Source organism: Physeter macrocephalus, chromosome 3, assembly GCF_002837175.3.
Source record: "Physeter macrocephalus isolate SW-GA chromosome 3, ASM283717v5, whole genome shotgun sequence".
NCBI classification, from domain to species: domain Eukaryota; kingdom Metazoa; phylum Chordata; class Mammalia; order Artiodactyla; family Physeteridae; genus Physeter; species Physeter macrocephalus.
In genome coordinates, this window is record NC_041216.1 from 20734641 (window position 1) to 20750784 (window position 16144).

At 46.9% G+C, this 16144-nt stretch overlaps 1 protein-coding gene across 1 annotated transcript in view; it reads right to left on the reverse strand.

Annotated features, from left to right (window-relative positions):
- The window catches only part of LOC102986079 (protein-arginine deiminase type-4), a 35096-nt gene extending 29563 nt beyond the window's left edge, over positions 1-5533 (reverse strand). Inside the window, exon 1 of the mRNA XM_007111600.1 lies at positions 5442-5533. Within this exon, the coding sequence (XP_007111662.1) occupies positions 5442-5533 (92 nt within the window). The remainder of the gene's footprint in view (positions 1-5441) is intronic.
- Between the last annotated feature and the right edge of the window lie 10611 nt (positions 5534-16144).

Below are 16144 nucleotides of genomic sequence, written 5' to 3' on the forward strand. Positions count from 1 at the left end.
AGATATGGGAACATATGTATATGTATAACTGATTCACTTTGTTTTAAAGCAGAAACTAACACACCATTGTAAAGCAATTATACTCCAATAAAGATGTTAAAAAAAAAAAAGAACTTGCTATTATCTTGTAAAGTCAAACATTAGCCCACCCCAAACCCAGCAATTCCACTCTTGGAGAATCTTTTTTTTTTTTTTTTTTTTTTTTGCGGTATGCGGGCCCCTCCATGTTGTGGCCTCTCCCGTCGTGGAGCACAGGCTCCGGACGCGCAGGCTCAGCGGCCATGGCTCACGGGCCCAGCCGCTCCGCGGCATGTGGGATCTTCCCGGACCGGGGCACGAGCCCGTGTCCCCAGCATCGGCAGGCGGACTCTCAACCACTGCACCACCAGGGAAGCCCTTGGAGAATCTTTTGCACATGTACACCAGGAGACACGTTCAAGGATGTTCAGAGCAGCCCTTTCTGTGACAGTGAATGACCCACAGACAGTGAAATCCTCACAGACAGAAGGGCTAATAAATTGGAGCAGATTCAAACCATAGTGGAAACAACTTAGAGAGGCAGCCCTCACTCCATAATGTCACAAGACATGGATTTTATGATTACACTTTTCATTTTTATTTTTGTAATAAAGTTCTTTGTCTCCGTATCAAAAGCTGTAGGTATTCCTTATAGAGAATTAGGAAAATACGGGAAAAGTACGTGGTAGGCAGGCTTCTGAGATGTCTCCAATAATCCCCACCCCTGGTGTTCATGCGCTTGTGTAACTCCCTCCCCTTGAGTGTAGGAAGTCTCCCCAGAGACTTCCTTTCAACCAACGGAAAATGGCAAAAGTGATGGGCTGTTACAAGAGACCTCTTCCCCCGCCTCTTTTTCTTTCTCTCTCCTCTCTCTCTCTCACCTTCACTCACCTTGATGAAGCCAGCTGCCATGCTGTGAGCTATGGAGAGGCCCACAGGGCAGGGAACTGGGGGAGGCTTCCTGCCAGCCACGTGAAGGGAACTGAGGCCCTCAGTCCACAAGCCCACGAGGAGCGCAATCCTGCAAGAGCCACATGACTGAGCTTGGACACAGGGCTTCCCTGGTCAAGCCTCAACATGACTTTAGCCCCGCTGACACCTTGATTGCAGCCTTTGAGCCCCCAGGGCAGAGGGCCCAACTAAGCCATACCGGATCCTGACCCACAGAAACTGTGAGATCATTAAGGCTATTGTTTTGAGCCAGCACGTTTTGGGGCAATTTGTTACATGGTGATAGATTACTAATACAGGATCAGTCCTTGACAAAGACACCATTCCACTTCTGCTAAACTCTAACAGCAGGTGTCCCTGTGTGTCCCCTGGTGCAGGCACTGGCTTTCCTACCTGCCCCCAACTGCTCCCAGCACAATAGTGGCCGGGGAGCAGGATGGCTGGGTTGTCGTCCCTGGGAGGCACTTACTGTCTGAGTCGGGGAGACAGCCAGGGTCAATGTGGACGAAGTACACAAACTATGCCTGCCACCACATCGAATAGCCCAGGGGCCAGTCTGTCTACACCAGCTGGCTACGTACGGCACATGCCTGTGGATGTGGTGTCTGCAGCCGGCTGGGGCTCTTTGTGATCAGACACTTGCCTGCAGACTAGCGGGGATGCAGGGGCTCAGCTGCCCATGGGAAACCTCTCCCAGGCCAGCCCGGGAACAGCAGGCAGCCTCAAAGGGCTGGAGAGTGGCGATGGGCTTGGGCCACTTCTGACAGGTTGTGTGACCTTGGCCTAGGCACTGACCCTCTCTGGTCTCAGTTTCTTCCTCTGCAAAATGGGAATAATGTTTACTACGATGATGCTTTCTATGATGTTGTGCAGATTGAAGGGCCCAAGTGTGGTGCTCGCCCCTCTTCAGTAGCTAGGTAATAATATCAGAAATGAAGGGACATGATGGTAACAGTAATAATAAGGAATGCGTGGCCCTTGCTGGAGGAGAGTTCACGTCCAAGGGATGGTACAGCAGAACCAGTGCCCCTCTGCTCAAGTGCCTCAGTTGACCCTACACCTCCCTGGCCAAACCAAAACTTAAGAAAGGCCCTGGTTTCTCTGCCAAAGCCTGGAGGCTCTTTCTCTGCTCCATGCGCAGCTGTTTGCCTTTATGCTCACAAAGCCGAGGTGGGAAGCCAGGCGTCCCCAGCTGCCCAGGTGCTGTGGCAGGAGGATGGGGATGGAAGAGGGACACGCCATGTGTTTGTTACAACAGGAGAACGAACAAGTGGCTCAAAGAACAATGGGGAGACAGAGACTTGGAGACGGAGACAGTGGGGGACAAAGCGGGATGCAGGACCTGCCCGCGGGGCGGTTCCCCTAGGCTCGCTCTGCCTGGCATTGCTTCCTCTCCAGAACCAAGAGAAGGGCGTGGACAGATGGGTCTGCCACCTGCTGGGGCTCTACAGCCATCCTCTCTGCCAGATGGGAAACCGAGGCTCAGAGAGGTGAGGCCCTGCTGGGAAGTGACACCACTGGACTTTGATTCAGGATGCGTGTTCTTTCCTTTGGCTGTTTTCCAGACCCTCTCAGGTCCTAAACAAGGGACTTTCATAAATACACAAGGGTTTTTACTGTGTTGGGGGCTGGGGGACGCGTGTGTGCTATTATAAGATGACCCAGAGCTGAATCTTCTAGTAACTTCCAATAGCCTCCATAGAGGCAGCACCAAGAACTTGGGCCCCAGGCAAATGACATCATTCCTTCAGCTCCTGCATCTAACATTTCCTTACAACGACCACCAGATGGGCAGCAGCGTCTGCAACACTCTCACGTTCAACAACACATGCAATCCTTACGGAAAAGGGGGACCACTCTGCCAGACTCTTGGCATGCATTGTATAATTTAATCCTCACTGCAACTCAGCAAGGTGGGTGTTAATTTCCCCATTTTACAGATGAGTAAACTGAGGCTCAGAGACACTAACAATCTTGCCCTGCTCTCCACTGTCACACTGAGTGGTTTCCTGTTGAGAAGGAGGCGCCAGAGGAAAAGGAGCACCCCAGTGATTGCAGCTCCAGAATGCCCACGGTCCTCCGTGGTTGCCACCTCCTGGACCCCCCACCCCCACCCCTTCTGGATCTCTCAAGCCTTCTGGAAGCTCTGGAAGCTCTACCAGCCAGGCAGCAGTGCCTAGCAAGGCCAGACCCACAGCATTGGGAGGCAGCGTGTGCTGGGGAAGCAGGGGGAGTCCTGGGTTCAAATCTCCTGGCTTTGACACCTTTAATTTGGGTGACCTTGGGTAGGTGTTTTCACCTCTTGAGGCCTCAGTTTACCCCTCTCTAAAATGGGCATGCCGATAGTGTTTATCTTGCAGAATTTCTGTGAGGGTTAGAAACCAGGAACAAAAAGGCCTGGCACGTGGTAGCCGGAGTCATGATCCCTCCCTGACTCCAGCTGCAAGCATCACAGAAAGCCCTCGACAGGTTTCAATATTCATCTCAGGTCAGTGGAATTTTGTTTGAATATAATCAGTGTATTTCCCATTGCAGACAAAGTACTTTCCAAACTCAGAATGAAAATCATAAGCAGAATGAAGCAGAATGAAACTCAGAATGAGTTTCCAAACTCAGAATGAAACTCAGAATGAAAATCATAAGCAGAGCTTGTCAGAGCAGCTCTGGAAAGGCACCTGTGGTCTGAACAGGCCTGTGGTCTGTTCCTCTACAACCTTGTCTTTCTGACCCCTGGGACCTCTGAGCCCAGCTGCAGGGACACAGCTTGAGCAAAGGTACGGAAGCTTGTGCTGGGAGGGGGTCAAGGAAGCAGTGCTGGTGAGGGGGGTTGCCAAGCCCATCTGTGTTTTTGAAAGGGAATTCAGGCCGAGTGAGGGTGGTGGCTGTATAGGACATGGGTGCTGGCAGGGAGCTGCTGTGAAGGGCAGGCAAGAAGTGACAGGAAGGGCTGGTCCAGGGATGGAGCGGGAGAGAGGAGGGTCCCAGAGCCAGGCTGCCTGGGTTCCAATCCTGGCTCCCTTACTAACTAGCTGTGTGGCTTCAGTGGGTTACTCAACTTCTCAGAGCCTCAGCTTTCCCTTCTGCAAAATGGGAATTACAGCACTGCCTACCTCATAAGGGGGTTGAATGAGTTGTGTGTACCAAGTGTGATGTGAATATCAGCCATTACTGTGTGAGACATCACACATCACAAGGGCGCTTGAATACAGGGCTCAATGCCTCACTAATGGAAGGGCTCTCTCCTGGGAGTCGGGTGGCCTCAGATGACCGTCAGCCTCTTCTTCCTCTACTCCTTACCCTCTCAGTCTCTGCTGTTCTCCTACTGCTGGCTGGGGGCTGGAAGCGAGTGACACTTCCAAGGAAATGTGCCAGACACTCCCGTGGGCACCATTCTAGGACCACATCTGTGGAGCATCAGATGGAGGAAGCCAGGGGCTGCCACTACTATTTCTGACAACAGCAATGACCCCAGCCATGCCCACCAAGAGTGTTCCTAGACCATCTTGTTTAGCCAGAGCCTGGCACAGAGCTTGGACATAATAGGTATTCAATTGGTATTTGTTGAATGAATTAATTAATGGATGAATGAATGAACAAATACTAGGGGTAGGCCCAGCACTGTGCTAAGTAGTTAACAAACATTTTTTTTTTTTTTTTTTTTTGCTGTATGTGGGCCTCTCACTGTTGTGGCCTCTCCCGTTGCGGAGCACAGGCTCTGGACACGCAGGCTCAGCGGCCATGGCTCACGGGCCCAGCCGCTCCGCGGCATGTGGGATCTTCCCAGACCGGGGCACGAACCCATGTCCCCTGCATCGGCAGGCAGACTCTCAACCACTGCGCCACCGGGGAAGCCCACTGAACAAATATTTTTATGGTTTTCACATTTAATCCCTACAAGCACCCTACGAAGTGGGTATAATCCCCATTTCACAGATGAGGAAACTGAGGCTCAGTTGCCAAAGGCAGCCCAGCTAGCCAATAGCAGGGCCTGGTCTCATCCTCGGCCTCTCCATGCCACAGCCTGTCTCATCACACCCACGCTATTACCCACCCACAGAGGGAGGCTTGGCTGAGAGGTGTAGGGTAACAAACTGCAGGGGGATCCAGGTCTGGGCTAGGAAGTCCAGGGTCCAGCCTTGCTTCCAGGGCACACTTGCTGTGTGACCTTAGGTAAGTCACAGACCCTCTCTGAGCTCCCATTGCCTCAATGGTGAAAGGATATGGTCCTGTTTGCCCTATAATAATTCATTTGTGATGAGGCCCTGGGGAAAACCCACTTGTTCATGGCAATGAACTCACTGCCTTGAGTCCACGCACATCCCAGGGCCACTCAGGTCTTAGTTCTCTAGCTTTTCCCCTGCCGGTGGCTGCAGAGGCTGGAGCTTGAGGCAAACACACATCTTGTGTCAGCAGAACCTGCTCATCCAGCATCACCAGACCTACCCTCCAACCCCAGAATGTCCCCTGCTCACCCATAGACATCCAGCTGAGTCTCGGTGCCCAGCACACACACGGCATAGGTGGGCTGCTCTGGGGCCACATGGATCACTGTACCCTGGGCCATCATCTGGCCAGCTCGTCCCTCCGGCTGTAGAAAGCCCCAGGGTTGGTTCGTTCACAGCGCCCAGTGCCCAGCGGAGGCCATGAGTCAGCACCTGTGGTTTGTGGCCCAGTCCCTCCCCACTCAGGTCCCCCGCATGTCTTCTTAGCCCCTCCTCTGCCCTGGAGCTTCCCCCTCAGACTGGGACCCTGTTTGGTGTTGATGCCAGAATCAGTGGCAGCCTGGATCGTTAGTTTCCTGGGAAGAGCCAAAGGATCAGGAAGCCTGGGGGTAGGCGTGCGATTCTGAGGCCTCATGCCCACTGCCCCATCCCTGCCTGGGCCATGCACCCCCGGATTCATCCAACCTTGCTTCACTGCACCGAACAGGGCATCAGAGGGGAGAAGGCAAGAGAAGGGGGAGGCGGGGAGATTTTATGCACAAGGTCACAGACCGGGCTACACATTCAAAGACTGACCTGGCTTGGGCCAGGTCTCCCCAGGCTGGGTCACCCACGTGACATCCCACCCTTCTGTATTTTCTGTGTGCCGGGCACCTTTCTCTGGCCGTCTTGTGGAATAACTCACTAAGGCAAGCCTGTGAGGTAGGTACTATTATAATTCCCTCAGTTCATTCTCTCAGCATCTCTCTGAGGTCAGTACAATTATTATCCCCAATTTCCAGAAGAAGAAACTGAGGCACAGAGAGGTTACACAGCTAGAAAGTGGTAGAGCCAGGATTTGAACCAAAGGCATCCTGCTCTTGGGGGTAGGAGATTTATCAGTTGCCCGTCCACGTGACACGAGCTTTTCAGACTTTAACACATCTACTTCTTACGGCAGTACAAGGTCTGTATGGGCTTGCTATTACTACCCATTTTACAGAAGGGAAAACAGAGGCACAGAGAAGAAAGGTGATGGGCCCAAGGCACCATAGCTAGTATGTGGCAGAGCTTGAAGCCAGAGTTCCCTGCACACATGGGAACACTCACTCAGCCACAGAGCCGTGGGTGTGGGCCCCTGATGCTAGGCTCTGCCTGCTAGTCGGGTGATGGGTGAGGGGGTGGAGGGACAAGTCCCAGAGGGAACACCCAGAGGAGGCGTGCACAGGGATCTGGAGTGAACAGAGTGTGTCTTGGGGGTTGGAGATTGCGTGTGTGTTTTTTGTTTTCTCCGGCTTTGAAACAAGGCATTTGCCTCGTTAATTAAGAGCTGGGCTGTGGGATTAGACAGGCCTGAGTTCCAATCCTGCTTCATACCAACGTCCCCATGTCCCCATGAAGTGGGTCCTATCACAATGCCCACATTATAGTGAGGCCACCGAGGCTTCAAAACATGAACCGGGGATGGGGAGACACAATTCAGTCCACAGCACTGCTGGACGTGAAGGCTGTTTACAGATTTTCTGTATCATAAACCACTCTGTGATGCATTCATTGTGCCTGTGTCTGTGGTTATTGGCAGGGACTTTGTGGATTTATCTTTGTCTCTCTTTATTCTCTTGCAGAGCATTTGGTTCTTTTCCTGAAATTTGCCACAGCTTGTCATTGTGTGTGTGTGTGTGTGTGTGTGTGTGTGTGTGTTTAAATGTCTGTGCCCCAACTAGGCGTGAGAGCAGGGCCTTTGTCAGTTTCAGCTGCACCCTCAGTGCCTAGAACAGCTCCTGACTTGTAGTAGGTGCTCACTAAACCCTTGTGGCTGAAGACCATCGTGTTCTCCAGCACCCAGCACCCAGCCCAGCACTTGACCCATGGTGGGACCCCTGAGGGCAGTTTCCTGTGAGGATCCCTGAGAACCTGGCCTGGCCCTGGCCTGGCCGTTACCCTCACAGAAGACATTACCCTTTCAGAGCCTGAAGGGGGCTTTGGGGTTTGGGAAGCAAACCCTTTTGCACATGAGGGCATCTGGCTCAGAATCCAGGCCAGAAACCCCAGAGGAAGGGGCCCTCTCTTTCTGCTGAAAGGCAGAAACACCAGCCCAGCTGCTCACCAGGAGGAAGCCAGGTTGTGCTGAGAGTTGCCTGATGCCCTCTGGGCGTTTGGGGCCAGGTCACTGGGCACCTGAACTGATTGATGCCCCAGTGACCAGCCTGTCTATCCTCCTCCAGGTGATTGTGATGACATCATTCTGGGCAAAGGAACTGGCATCAGGGATCGTTCCCAGAGGCTGCAGGACTGAGTATGCTGCAAAGCTGTGCTTGGAGGAGATGGCCGGGCCATTCCTTCAGTGTTCTTCATTCATAGATACAGCTCAGATTCATTTATTTAGCTCTTCACCCAACAAATATTCATCCAGTGCCTCTCAAGTCCCTGGCGCTCTCTTAGAGGCTAATTAGGCTTTGTCTAAAACAGATTTACAAGGACTAAGGTGATAACAGAGACTCCCATCTATTAGACATCCACCACGTGCCACACTTGCCACCAGGTCCTTGGACTGTATTCTTTCTTTCTTTCTTTTTAAATATTTATTTACTTATTTATTTGGTTGCACCAGGTCTTTTTTTTTAAAACAGTTTTTATTGCATACATTTGTATACTATTTTTAAAAATAAATTTATTTATTTATGGCTGCGTTGGGTCTTCGTGGCTGTGCGCGGGCTTTCTCTAGTTGCAGTGAGCGGGGGCTACTCTTCATTGCGGTGCGCAGGCTTCTCATTGTGGCGGCTTCTCTTATTGTGGAGCATGGGCTCTAGGCACGCAGGCTTCAGTAGCTGTGGCACACAGGCTCAGTAGTTGTGGCGCACGGGCTTAGTTGCTTCGCGACATGTGGGATCTTCCTGGACCAGGGGTTGAACCTGTGTCCCCTGCATTGGCAGGCAGATTCTTAACCACTGCGCCACCAGGGAAGTGCCTGCACCAGGACTTAGTTGTGGCATGTGAACTTTTAATTGTGGCATGCATGTGGGATCTAGTTCCCTGATCAGGGATCAAACCCAGGGCCCCTGCATTGGGAGCATGGAGTCTTAACCACTGCACCACCAGGAAGTCCCTGGGGTGTATTACTTCTAATTCTCACCATAAACCAGTAGGCAGGACTTATAGTCTCATTTCTGCAGAGGCATGAAGCACCGTGCTCAGGGCAACATGGCTTCTAAGTGGGTTTCAAACCCAGCTTTGTCTAACTTGCTCTGCTTTGGTCCTTACCTGTGCCAGGCTGCTGACATGCATCATCTCTAATCCTCGCAGCAAAATTTGTCTGAATTATACTCTCCCCATTTTCCAGATGAGGAAACTGAGTCTTGCAGGGGTTAGGTAACTTGCCCACGGTTGCACAGACAGGAAGTGGTGACATTTGGATTGAACTTTACCCCTTGTCCCACTCCATGCGATGTGCAGCTGCCTCCTGGTCGGGTCCCTTGGCCAATGAGCTCTGAAGTCCCTTTGAGCACAAAGAACCCCAGCCTCTCCATAACTTCAAGTAGAAAATTGGGAGTGTATCTAGATCACCCAGACTGGCCAAAATTGGCAAGTCTCCCCTTCTTACTAAGGTGTTCATCTAAGAGCCCTGTGTCTGCACTTTCTTCCTCTTTCTGCTCCCACAGCCCTGCCCCGCCCCCAGCACCTCTCCCTGCCCTCCTTCACATAACCCATCCAGGCTCTGGAAGGATTTGGGCATACAAGAGCAACATCTGACTCTAAGATGTGCCAGGCCCTGCCCTGCACTGTTTTTATTGCACCCACTCATGTGAACCCCACAAAAACGTGAGAAAGGGAAGACCGGTTAGTCATTGACAGATGAGCATTACTTCAGGGGCAGAGACGGGAGGCGGACTACAGTTCTGTCTGCATTGAAAGCCTGTGACCTTCCACTATGTCATCTTTGAGAAGGGGAAGGGGACCTAGCAAGAGGAAGTTCAATGCCCCTGCATTCCTTTTCTGGAGCTGGCTCCTACCCTATCTTTGACCCCAGGTGCCCACTTTCCTTTTCTAGCATCCAGGGTTTCTCCTGGGGACAATGACCATGAGAATGTCAGCACCACAAAAGCAGGAACATTCCTTTGTTCATTGTTATACTCTTAGTGCTTAGAATAGTGTCTGGCTCAGAGTAGGTGTACAAGAAATATTGTATTTTATTAAATAGAAAACACCATTTATTTTAAGATACATCCTTGCTCCATCACAATTTGTTGAAAAGACTATCCTTCCTCCATTGAATTGCTTTTGCAATTTTGTCAAAGAATCAGTTGGCCATACTTGTGTGGGTTGTTTCTGTGTCCTCTATTTCATTTACTTGATCTATGTGTCTATCCACCAACCAAACACAGTTTTGACTACTAAAGATGTATCTTGAAATTGGGTAGACTAATTGCTCTCACTTTATTCTTCTTTTTCAAAAATGGTTTAGCTATTATAGTTCCTTCATAATTTCATATAGTTTTAGAGTAATCTTACCTATATCTACAAAAAAATCTTTCTGGGATTCTGATAGTAATTGCATTAAATTTCTATATCGGTTTGGGGAGATTGACATTTTGCTATGCTGCGTTTTCCAATCCATGAACATGGTATGGCTCTCCATTTATTTAGATCTTCTTTCATCAGCCTTTTGTAGATTTTAGCATACAAGTCTTGTACATTTACACCTAAGTATTTCATTTTCGGGGAACGATTGTAAATGGTATTGTAGTCTTAATTTTGTCCACCTGTTCATTGCTAGTATATCAAAATTCAATTGATTTTTAGGTATTAATCTTGTATCCCATGACTTTGCTAAACTCATTTATTAGTTCTAAGAGTTTTTCAGTAGATTCCTTGGGATTTTCTATGTAAATAATCATGTCTTCTGCAAATAGAGGCAGTTTTATTTCTTCCTTCCTCATTTGTATGTCTTTTATTTCTTTTCTTGGTTTATCACACTTGCTAGAACTTTCAGTACTAAGTTAATAGTGGCAAGAATGGTCATCTTGTTTCATTATCAGTCTTGTGAGGAAAGTGTTCAGTCTTTCACCATTAGGTATGTTGTTAACTGTAGACTTTTTGTATATGCCCTTTATCAGGTGAGGAAGTTCCTCTCTATTCCAAATCTGCAAAGAGTTTTAATCATGAATGACTATTGGATTTTTCAAATGCTTTTTCTTCATCCATTGATATGATGTTTCTTCTTTAGCCTATTAAAATGCTGGGTTACACTATTTTTTGTCGAACAGAACACCAGACACCAAAAACCAATGCTGGGGGAAGACTCCAACTACTTGGAGGATAGCAAGATCATCACAATGCCAGGCACCAGGAAGAGAAGTCCAAACACTTCTGCCCACTGCACCTTGGTATCAAAGTTGCCATGGAAACACAACCCAGTCAAGCACTGGATGGAAATGCTTTTACTCACATAGAGAAGAGAGAGCAGGATCAGCTGCAATAGTGTTCATGAGTCCCTCATGGTTAGCAGGTGCCCCCGGCAACCATGGCAGGGCAACTGGCCTGAGTGCACCCCTCTTGTGCCTCAGGAGAAGAACACCTCCCCCTCCCTCAAGGAGTCTGAAATACTGAAAGCTGAGGGTGTGCCTCAGAGCCGTAGGGTACATGTTTTAACAGAATGCTCATTGAGCCTAAAATAGGGAAAACATTCCTGAGCAAGGTGACAAGCCTGGCACAGGCTGTGTGGGCTCATTATCTCTTAGTAAGGAAGTATTCCAGGCCCAGGGCCTATTCTTATGTGGTCTAGGGGGAGCCTAAAGACTGTGCACATGAGACCTCCTGTACCAACAGTCTCGAAAGTTATAACAGCTTTGCATCCTTGAAGTAAACCTCACTTGGTCATAATATGTAATTCTTTTTATATATTGCTGAATTCTATTTGTTAATATTTTGTTAAGAATGTATGTCTATATTTATAAGTGATATTGGTCTGTAGTTTGGGATTCTTTTGTATTGTTTTTTGTCTGGTTTTGGTATCAGGGTAATACTTGCCTCTTTAAATGAGTTGGGAAATATTCCCACCTCTTCTATTTTTCTGGAAGAGACTAGGTAGAATTGGTGTTAATTCATCTTTAAATGTTTAGTAGAATTCTCCAGCAAACCATTTGGGCCATGATGTTTCTTTTTGGGAATTTTTAAAATTATGAATTCAATTTCCTTAATAGGTGTAGGGATATTCAAATTTTCTGTTTCATATTGGGTAAGCTGTATTCATTTGTGCTTTTCAAGAAATTTGTCCATTTTGTCTAAGTTGTCAAATGTATGTGTGTAGAATGGTTTGTAGTATCCTCTTATCATACTTTGGTTGTCTTCAGGGCCTGTATCGATATCTCTATTACATTCCTGATATTGGTAATTTGTGTCTTTTCTCTTTCTTAATTTGTCAATTCTTGCTAGATGTTCGACAATTTTATTGATCTTTTCAAATAACCAGATTTTTTCATTGATTTTCTCTATTACTTTTGTTTTCAATTTCATTAATTTCTGTTTTTATCTTATTTCCTTCCTTCTGCTTGTTTGAGTGTCTTTTGCTATTCTTCATCTAGTTACTCGAGAAGGGAGCTTAGAGTATTGACTTGAGATTTACCCTCTTTTCTAGTGTAAGTGTTTAGTACTATAGATTTCCCTCTCAACTCTGCTGAGTATCACCTATTTTGATATGTTGTCTTTTAATTTTCACTCAGCTCAATGTATTTTTAAATTTCCCTTGAGATTTTCTCCTTGACCCATTGATTGTTTGGAAGTTCACTGTTTAGTTTCCAAGTGGAGTTTCCTGTTATTTCTCTGTTATTGCTTTCTAGTTTGATTCCACTGTGTCAGAGAACACACTCTGTATGATTTCAATTCTTTTAAATGTGTTGAGGTTGCTTTATGACCCAGGATATGATCTATTTGGTGTAAGTTCTTTAGGTACTTGGAAAGAATGTTTATTCTGAAGTTCTTGGGTAGAGTGTTCTATGAATGTCACCTCAATTCTGTTAGTTATGGAGTTTTTTTAGGTCTTCTACATCCTTGACATCTACCTGTTCTCTCCATTGTTGAGAGAGAAGTGTTGAAGTCTCCAATTATTATTGTGAATTTGTCTGTTTTTCCTTTCATTTCTATCAGCTCTTCACACTTTTTGCAGCTCTTTTGTTTGGTGCATACACGTTTAGGATTGCTATGCCTTGTGGTGGACTGAAACTTTTAGCATTATCTTATGTCCCTCTCTGTCCCCTGTAAATTTTTGGCTCTGAAGTCTACATTATCTGATATTAATAAAGCTATTCCTGCTTTCTTTTGGTTAGTATTTGCATGGTATATCTTTCTCCATTCTTTCACTTTCAACCTAGTTATTTCTTTACGTTTGAAGTAAGTTTTTTGTAGACAGCGTACAGTTTTTAAATTAATTCTGCTAATCTCTGTCTTTTAATTGGTGCATTTAGACAATTTATATTTAATGTAATTATTGATATATTAGAGCTTAAATTTGTCATTTTATTATTTGTTTGTTTCTGTTTTCTTTTTCCTGCCTTCTTGAGGGTTACCTGAATATTTTTGAGGATTTCATTTTGATTTATCTACAGTACATTTAAGTATATCTCTTGTAGTGGAGGATGATGGCGGGAATTCTGACCTCAGCTGATACCATCCTGGCTGGAAGGCATAAGGATACCTTGTTATTACTCTCCATATGGCCTCCACTAGAACTGTGTGTGTGAATGGGTAACCTCATTGCCACTGTGTAGTCATGAAAGTCCTGACTCCCCCGCTGGCCTCCTGTAAAATGTAGAAACAGTTTTAATATCTCAAGAAAATATCAACCAGATGTGTCTTGGGGGCAGGGCCATGAGACATAAAATGATTCTCTCCTTGCCATAGAAGAACCACAGAGCCTATGGTTTTTAGTCACTGTGACAACAGGGGACTCCAAGTCCATGTCCTTTAGAGGGGTGACAGTTTATCCAGATTCAAGTTATACCTTCAAGGTAATTCTTTCATTTGCTTTGAGTCTGGAACCCTCTATGGGACTGAAGCTAAATTTTTTCAACTAATTGCTTTGCTGCCTGGTTGAATTCCAGGTTCTTTCATTCTCTTCCTTTCTGGTTTATAGTTATTTACATTACATCCAGTTGGATAATGCAGAGCTGAAGCACTTGTCTGGCACTGCCAGGGATTTGAACAGGGATTTGGACCCAGGCAGACTCAGTGCTCGAGCCTTTTTTCCTTCATCACTCGACAGTTTGATGTAAGGTGCATGCAGCAGACATGTGAGAGGGGCTTGCTTGGTGCTGGCAGCAATCAAGTATCTGGTCTGGATGGTGGAGAAGAAGGGCCCGGATCTGCTTCCCTCTTTGTGGGGAGGAGGCTTCCCCACCTTGGCAGGGATTCATTCAAAGGATCAATTCTTCTCATCTTTGGGGACAGCAACCAGGTCACTATTTGAGAGTTTAACATGGACACTCCCCCCACCCCCATAGTCAAGGTTCTTTCTGTAGCTGCTGGAAGAAACTCAGAATGCCTCCAGGGTTGGAGCTTTGTATCCTGCTGATGGATACCCCCAAGATACCCTACTGTATTTCACATGGCAGGATTACCGAGTTCCATAGTCTCCTTTTAAAAAGTTCATGGGACATTTCCCCCTTCTTACTACAAGTGGCTGATAATAACAAGTTTGGGGGGGAAAAGGCTAGTTGGAGGAAACATATAAAAATATTCCCTGATTCCATCAGTCACTTCTAGCAGATAATTTTATTTCCTTCCATTCTTCATATATAGAATTTTTAATTTCATATCTTATGGATCTTTTTCTGTTCTTATATAACTTTATTTATTTGTTTTTTAAAATTTCCAGTTCTTATACCAAAGGTAATATTTTTTAAATAAAAAGAGAAACTCCTCCTCACCCACACCCCCTCATTTCACTCCCCACTGGTAACCTCTGTTATCAATTAAGTGTAGATCCTTCTAGAATTTCTTCTAGAGCATTATAGATGATGAGATTATGCCAAACCTACTGTTGCACAACTTTTTTCACTTTATAGGTCTCAGACAACTTTCTATCTTGTACATATAAATCTGATTTTTTCCTTCTTTTCTCATACATTTAAAATTTAAAAGATGTATTCAAAGCAAACCCTGCCCAATTTAAACCATTTCCATAGGTAATGATTGCTACAACCGCTCCCACTTATCCATTTAACATTTTGCTGTTTCACAGGTCACTTCCTTTCGTAGCCAGATTCTTTCACCTAGCAAAAAGGTATTTATCATATTACCGTAAAGACCTTGAAAGTTTCATATAATCCATCAGATGGAGGTACCACAATTTTCCTACCCATTCCCAAATGCTTTTACATTTTGACCAAGCGTTATTCTCATTTTCTGTTATTATGAATTCCAAATAAACATTTGTCTCTGAATAGGGTTACTTCCTTGTTTATTTTCCTGGAGGTAGAATTCCTAATATGTGAAACTGCTCTCCAAAGGATTATATAAAATCGCATCTATATAAGCAATTCACGCAACTGTTCACTTCATCCTGGCCTTCCCAGCGACTTTTGTTTTTGTTTTCATTTCTGCTATTTTGATAGTGGTATTTTGTGTTTAGTTCTTAATGAGACTGAAAAATGTTCCAGATGTTTGCCATCCAATCTGCCACCCATGTTCTCGTTGTTTTAGAGCAATTTTGATCAGGAAGGATATTAGGAAGGGAAAGGACGAGAGCCAGGAGCCGGAGCCCTGCAGCCAATTCATCACGTCACAAATTCATCGCTTTGTTTTTTCTGGTTAGACTATGATTGCATCTCTCCAGCAGCAACTAGAAGTTTGAACCTGGAGCTACGTTAAAATAACACTGCCAGGGCTTCCCTGGTGGCGCAGTGGTTGAGAGTCCTCCTGCCGATGCAGGGGACACGGGTTCGTGCCCCGGTCCGGGAGGATCCCCCATGCCGCGGAGCAGCTGGGCCCGTGAGCCATGGCCGCTGAGCCTGCGCGTCCGGAGCCTGTGCTTCGCAACGGGAGAGGCCACAGCAGTGAGAGGCCCGCGTACCGAAAACAAAACAAAACAAAACAAAAAAACACTGCCGTACAAACTTTTTTAAAATATAAATTTATTTATTTTTATTTATGTATTCTTGACTGGGTCAAGGGTCTTCGTTGTTGCCCGTGGGTTTTCTCTAGTTGCGGCGAGCGGGGGCTACTCTTCGTTGTGGTGCGCGGGCTTCTCATTGCGGTGGCTTCTCTTGTTGTGGAGTGCGGGCTCTAGGCACGTGGGTTTCAGCAGTTGCAGCACGGGGGCTCAGTAGTTGTGGCACGAGGGCCCTAGAGTGCAGGTTCAGTAATTGTGGAGCACAGGCTTAGTTGCTCCGCGGCATGTGAGATCTTCCCTGACCAGGGATCTGAACCCGTGTCCCCCTGCATTGGCAGGCAGACTCCTAACCACTGCGCCACCAGGGAAGCCCTGCCATATAAACTTGAACCAAGCGCTGGTTTAAAATAACACTGACACCTCACGTTCTTCTCAGCCAGGCTTGGGTGCTGATCTTTTCTGGGTTTTGTTTGCTCAGTGGACTTACACCCAGCCGGGAAGCTGATAGGCAGGGCTGGAGAATGGTGTTGCCAAGGTCTAGGTAGCGCATGCCTGTTTGGTGGCTGCCTTCTCTAGCACTCTTCTTCCTGGCCGCTCCAGACCTCACTGTGTATCCCTCTCACTAAGGTGGGCTGCTCAGACATCTTCA